Source organism: Petromyzon marinus, unplaced genomic scaffold, assembly GCF_048934315.1.
Source record: "Petromyzon marinus isolate PM22_M1 ecotype Great Lakes invasive population unplaced genomic scaffold, UKy_Petmar_22M1.pri1.0 PM_Scaffold_9, whole genome shotgun sequence".
Lineage (NCBI taxonomy): Eukaryota > Metazoa > Chordata > Hyperoartia > Petromyzontiformes > Petromyzontidae > Petromyzon > Petromyzon marinus.
Genome location: NW_027423699.1, coordinates 1,099,539 through 1,105,304, shown reverse-complemented (window position 1 = coordinate 1,105,304; position 5,766 = coordinate 1,099,539). Strand labels below are relative to the sequence as shown.

The window sequence follows — 5,766 nt, the reverse complement described above, 5'->3', positions numbered from 1 at the left end:
CGTGAAGGGATGGGCGGGGGTGCCGAACTCGTCGCAATAAACTCGCGACGGCTTTCATGAATTCATTATGTTAATGAACCGCCGGTCAGTGGGAGTAGCTTTGCCCAAATAAGGATTCTACTTGAACAGATAACGGAAGTGACCCAGGCAGAGGTGACGTCACGCTCAGGGCGCGGTCAACGGGGTGGGGTGAATACCTTGGTGACATGACGTCACTAGCGAGGTACACTTCCCCCTGGCGTTTCACGCCGATGAGGAATTGCTGAGTGGTGACGTCATAGAGCGGGGTTGGAGTTTAAGTTGATTTAGATTCATTTTCCATTGCTCCCTCCCTTGATCAGAGACCCCTTGGGTGTGTGTTTGTACACTGTGTTTGTACACTGTGTGTGTACACTGTGTGTGTGTGCACTGTGTGAGTGGGGGCCAAGCCTCCACGCAGATTGAGGCGAACCGAGTGGTCACTGCAGGAATTAATATCCTTGGTTCTTTCGGTAAAGTCAGGTAAATTAAAAAAACATGTTTCATTAAAGAAAAAAACTTAAATTAAATGACAATTTAAATAATAAAAATAAACATTTTTTTACATTATGAGACCTCCTTTGCCAGTAACAAGATATAGGAATAGGTTTTACCCTTTTAACTGGCACAAAAACTGACACCTTTATTCAAGGCATCATGTTTGCAATAACCACAACACAAGCAGTCAAAATGCAAACAAAAGAGACAACTCTGATAATAATACTGGCACTGTCCTTGAATTTGATTGGTCCACACCCGAGACGCCTTTTGGCGTCTTCTGGTTCAACACCAGTGGAGACTAAGTTCTAAGAAAAGCCGTCTCGGGTGTGGACCAATCAATTTCAAGGACAGTGCATATTATTATCAGAGTTGTCTCTTTTGTTGGCAAATTGACTGCTTGTGTTGTGGTTATTGCAAACATGATGCCTTGAATAAAGGTGTCAGTTTTTGTGCCAGTTAAAAGGGTAAAACCTATTCCTATAAACACATTTTTTCTGTATTATTGTTTTCTATTTACATGACTTTAATCAGAAAGGGTTTTAATCAGAAAGGGTTTTATTCGCCATGAAAGTTCGCACAGACAAGGAATTTACATTCAACATATAGGAATCTTAAATCTTAAATAAGTGGTATACAAATGTCGATTTAAAGCTTTCGTGACTGCAAGGATTCATCTTCTTTGGTTCTTTCGGTAAAGTCACGTAGAATGAGAATAAAATAATAAATTAATAAAACAAAATAACACAATAAAATTCTCACGACGTTTCGGCCACAACACAAGTGGCCTTCATCAGGTGAAGGGACGAGACTGTCTCGAGGACAGCGCTGGAGCGAACACAGCCAAGCTCAGACCGCGACCTTTAAGCTGTGTGAGAAGAGAGCGCCTTTACAAAGGAATTAGCATAAAAATTAGCATTTAAATGGCGGACTTAGCATGATGAACGGTGTAGAGGGGGTGAACATATGCAGACCGGCGAGGGGGGTAGGGGGAGTTTACATATTGATGGTGTGAAAAGGGAATTTAGGCTGATGCGAAAGTTTGGGATACCACTACTTGAAAAGATATACTGTACCATTGGAAATTAGTTTAATGTTTGGTTCGGATAATTCAGCATTGAAATAGCTGCGTGATTAGCTTGTGACTGGTCATAGAAATAGCTATGTTAAAGTCAAATCCTACACATCCACAGAGGCACCTAGTACAAATCAAACAGGAGAATTTAGCATTGAAATAGCTGAGTGATTAGCTTTTGACTGGTCACAAAAATGGCTATGTTAAAGTCAAAGCCTACACATCTACAGAGGCACCTAGTACAAATCAAACAGGAGAATTTAGCATTGAAATAACTGAGGGATTAGCTTGTGACTGGTCATAGAAATAGCTATGTTAAAGTCAAAGCCTACACATCTACAGAGGCACCTAGTATATGGACGCCAAAGGGGCTGCAACAACTCGACAATCATATAGTAAACCGATGTGAAAAAACCTAAGTCTAAATTACATCAATATAATAAATGTACTCAACATATTCTTCAATAAGCTGAGCTATTAACAGTAACTGGGTATACATGAAACTATAATGAATACCATATAGTAAACCAATAAAAAACTAAAATATAAACTACCTCAATGTTTTCAATAAACTATATATTCTCCAATCAGCTAAGCTACCAACAATAAGTCGTTATATATCACAATGCTATATGGTGGAAAAATGGGTGGATTCTTATTCATATTCTTACCCTCAACTTTAGAACCACGGATAGCTACGAGCCCCGTTCAGACAGACGAGTTCATCCATGGTCGGAACGGAGGAGGGGGAGAGAGTCAGCTGCGAGGCGCTATTATACTCCATGTTGTAAACCATACCATTAACCGTGGTGTGAGAGGTATTAAGAGTCAATGCCAGCGAAAGAGCTGCGGGCTGAAGGTCATCGTAAAATACAATTAAGAACCTAAATGGTTTAAAATATCTTTCCAATGGTTACTAAGCCAGAATCCATCTTCGCAGTTGAAATTGTCTCTGTGCTTGTATATGTGAATGGCCTCATGAACGAATCTCTCATGGTAGCCGGTTGGTTTGCAAAGAACCTCCGTCTTGGAGAAGTCAATGTCATGTGAGCCCACTGAATAATAACAGTGATCTGCCACGGCAGAGGAGTTCGTTCTACCGTGTTTCAAGTCTGCTTTATGTTCGCGGATGCGGTCCGAGATATGTTGTTTGGTTTCTCCAATGCAGCTACTACCACAGAGGCACTTTAGTTTGTAAATGCCCGGGTACTGTATGTCTGGAACAGCATCTTTTACAGATGGAACCAGATCACGGATTTTATGTACTGTGTTGAATCGGACCTGGATCTTGTGTTTATTCAGGATTTTGGATATATTTTTAGTGACCCCTGCAATGTAGGGTAAGGTGATGGTTTTGAGTGGCTCCACAAGAGGATCCTTCTTCATGACTGGAGTGATGGCTTTGCGGATTTTGTAGTCGGAGTAACACTGTGTGTGTACAGTGTGTAAATTGTGTGTGTACAATGTGTATGTGTGTACAATGTGTATGTGTGTGTACACTGTGTGTGTACACTGTGTGTACACGGTGTGTACACGGTGTGTGTGTGTACACGGTGTGTACACGGTGTGTGTGTGTACACGGTGTGTGTGTGTAGACTGTGTGTAGACTGTGTGTGTGCACTGTGTGAGTGGGGGCCAAGCCTCCACGCAGATTGAGGCGAACCGAGTGGTCACAGCAGGAATTAATATTCTTGGTTCTTTCGGTAAAGTCAGGTAAATTAAAAAAACATGTTTCATTAAAGAAAAAAACTTAAATTAAATGACAATTTTAATAATAAAAATAAACATTTTTTTACATTATGAGACCTCCTTTGCCAGTAACAAGATATAGGAATAGGTTTTACCCTTTTAACTGGCACAAAAACTGACACCTTTATTCAAGGCATCATGTTTGCAATAACCACAACACAAGCAGTCAAAATGTACAACATACTATTGAGCCATTCAAAACGAGTAGGCCATTGCATGCTGGCGTCTGGGTAAAAATGTATGAAATTCTAAACATTACCTACAAACTCCACAACCAAGATGCCACATCAACCATCGCCCCCTACTGACAGGCTCTTGTCCACATGCAGGCCGGTGCAGGGCCACCAACTTGTGCCACACAGGGGCAGCTGCTACTTGGGGATGCTCTTCAAGTGTTTGAGACGAGATACGATACAAAACTCCGAATTGCCAGAGGCGATTAAGCAAGCACCGTATAAATGGAATTATTAGAACATAGTGAATGCTTGGAAGCTTATTGGTTCTCGCTCCTGGTTAGAGATCTACCCAACCCACAGGTCAACAAAGACTGGCCGATCTTACCCTGCAGGTTGAACCTAGGAATTGATTGTTCAACTTCACATTCTTGTCATTAAAGGCCTGTGACAAAGGTGCATCTATTGGAGCGACATCGTCCCAAGCTTACACATCTACCGGGTCTCTATTTGACTTTGTATTGTCTAGGAAATCCACCCACACCTCCACTTCCACAAACTGCTGGGAGTAGCCTCGCTCTGCCTCACAGTCAGAATTCTCCTCCTGCTTCACGTTGCCTCCATCGATGTTAAGGTCCCATTGTGGAGTTGAATTTTCATCTTCACATTTTACCTTCACTTCTTCGCTCTTCACCATCACTTCTTCACATTTCACCTTCACCTCTTCATACTTCACCTCGATACCTTTAAAAGTGTCCAAGCTGGGTTTTTCTTCCGGTTCTTGTTTCATGAGGGATGAGCTCATTGCGGCACTTTGACTTTCACAAGCTGATTTCAGACTCCACTCCTTGTGGATCTTCTGATGCTTGTGAGTTCTCTGGTGTACATGAAGATGTGGTGACTGTGCAAACGCCTTCCCACACACACTGCACTTGAAGGGTTTCTCTCCTGTGTGTGTTCTCTGGTGTATTTGAAGATTTGGTAAAAGTGCAAACGCCTTCCCACACACACTGCACTTGAAGGGTTTCTCTCCCGTGTGAGTTCTCTGGTGCCTTACAAGAGCAGATGGATCTGAAAACGCCTTCCCACACACACTGCACTTGAAGGGTTTCTCTCCCGTGTGAGTTCTCTGGTGTCTTACAAGAGTAGATGGATCTGAAAACGCCTTCCCACACACACTGCACTTGAAGGGTTTCTCTCCTGTGTGTGTTCTCTGGTGTATTTGAAGATTTGGTGAAAGTGCAAAAGCCTTCCCACACACACTGCACTTGAAGGGTTTCTCTCCTGTGTGTGTTCTCTGGTGTCTTTGAAGATTTGTTGAACGTGAAAACGCCTTCCCACACACACTGCACTTGAAGGGTTTCTCTCCTGTGTGTGTTCTCTGGTGTAATTGAAGATTTGGTGAAAGTGCAAACGCCTTCCCACACACACTGCACTTGAAGGGTTTCTCTCCTGTGTGTGTTCTCTGGTGTAATTGAAGATTTGGTGAAAGTGCAAACGCCTTCCCACACACACTGCACTTGAAGGGTCTTTCTCCCGTGTGTGTTCTCTGGTGTCTTACAAGAGCAGATGGATCTGAAAACGCTTTCCCACACAAACTGCACTTAAAGAGTTTCTCTCCTGTGTGCGTTCTCTGGTGTACTTGAAGATGTGGTGACTGTGAAAACGCCTTCCCACACACACTGCACTTGAAGGGTTTCTCTCCCGTGTGTGTTCTCTGGTGTTTTTTAAGATTAGATGAATGTGCAAACGCCTTCCCACACACACTGCACTTGAAGGGTTTCTCTCCTGTGTGTGTTCTCTGGTGTATTTGAAGATTTGGTGAAAGTGAAAAGGCCTTCCCACACACACTGCACTTGAAGGGTTTCTCTCCTGTGTGTGTTCTATGGTGCCGTGTCAAATTTCCAGTACGATCTGTGTTGTTTGCATGCCGGTCGCATTGTTGCCTTTTTGCACCGAACCGCGCCGAGTGCCTTTGCTCCATCGGACAAATTCTGCAGAGGAAGCGACAGCTGCAGACAGAAAAAAAGAATATAAACACCATCTACACGTCAGTATCGATGCACAGAGGAATGCATACACACAGTAACACGTGACTAACACGTCTATACTTATTCATATATTAATTTTATCGTGAAAAAGTGTCCCAAATTCATCAAACGGGCTGTTATGGCACACAATGAGAGGGCAAATGGTCAAAAACGTGTCTGGAAACCCTAGCATCTTCAAAATGAATGTTAACCTAAAACTCCG

General features: G+C 42.8%; 1 protein-coding gene across 1 annotated transcript; it reads right to left on the bottom strand.

Moving 5' to 3' along the window:
• Positions 1-3,378: 3,378 nt before the first annotated feature.
• On the bottom strand, positions 3,379-5,512 carry LOC142923917 (uncharacterized). Its single transcript, XM_076064918.1, has one exon. It carries the CDS (start codon positions 5,495-5,497, stop codon positions 4,001-4,003), a length of 1,497 nt encoding a protein of 498 aa, XP_075921033.1. The 5' UTR covers positions 5,498-5,512; the 3' UTR covers positions 3,379-4,000.
• Positions 5,513-5,766: the final 254 nt, after the last annotated feature.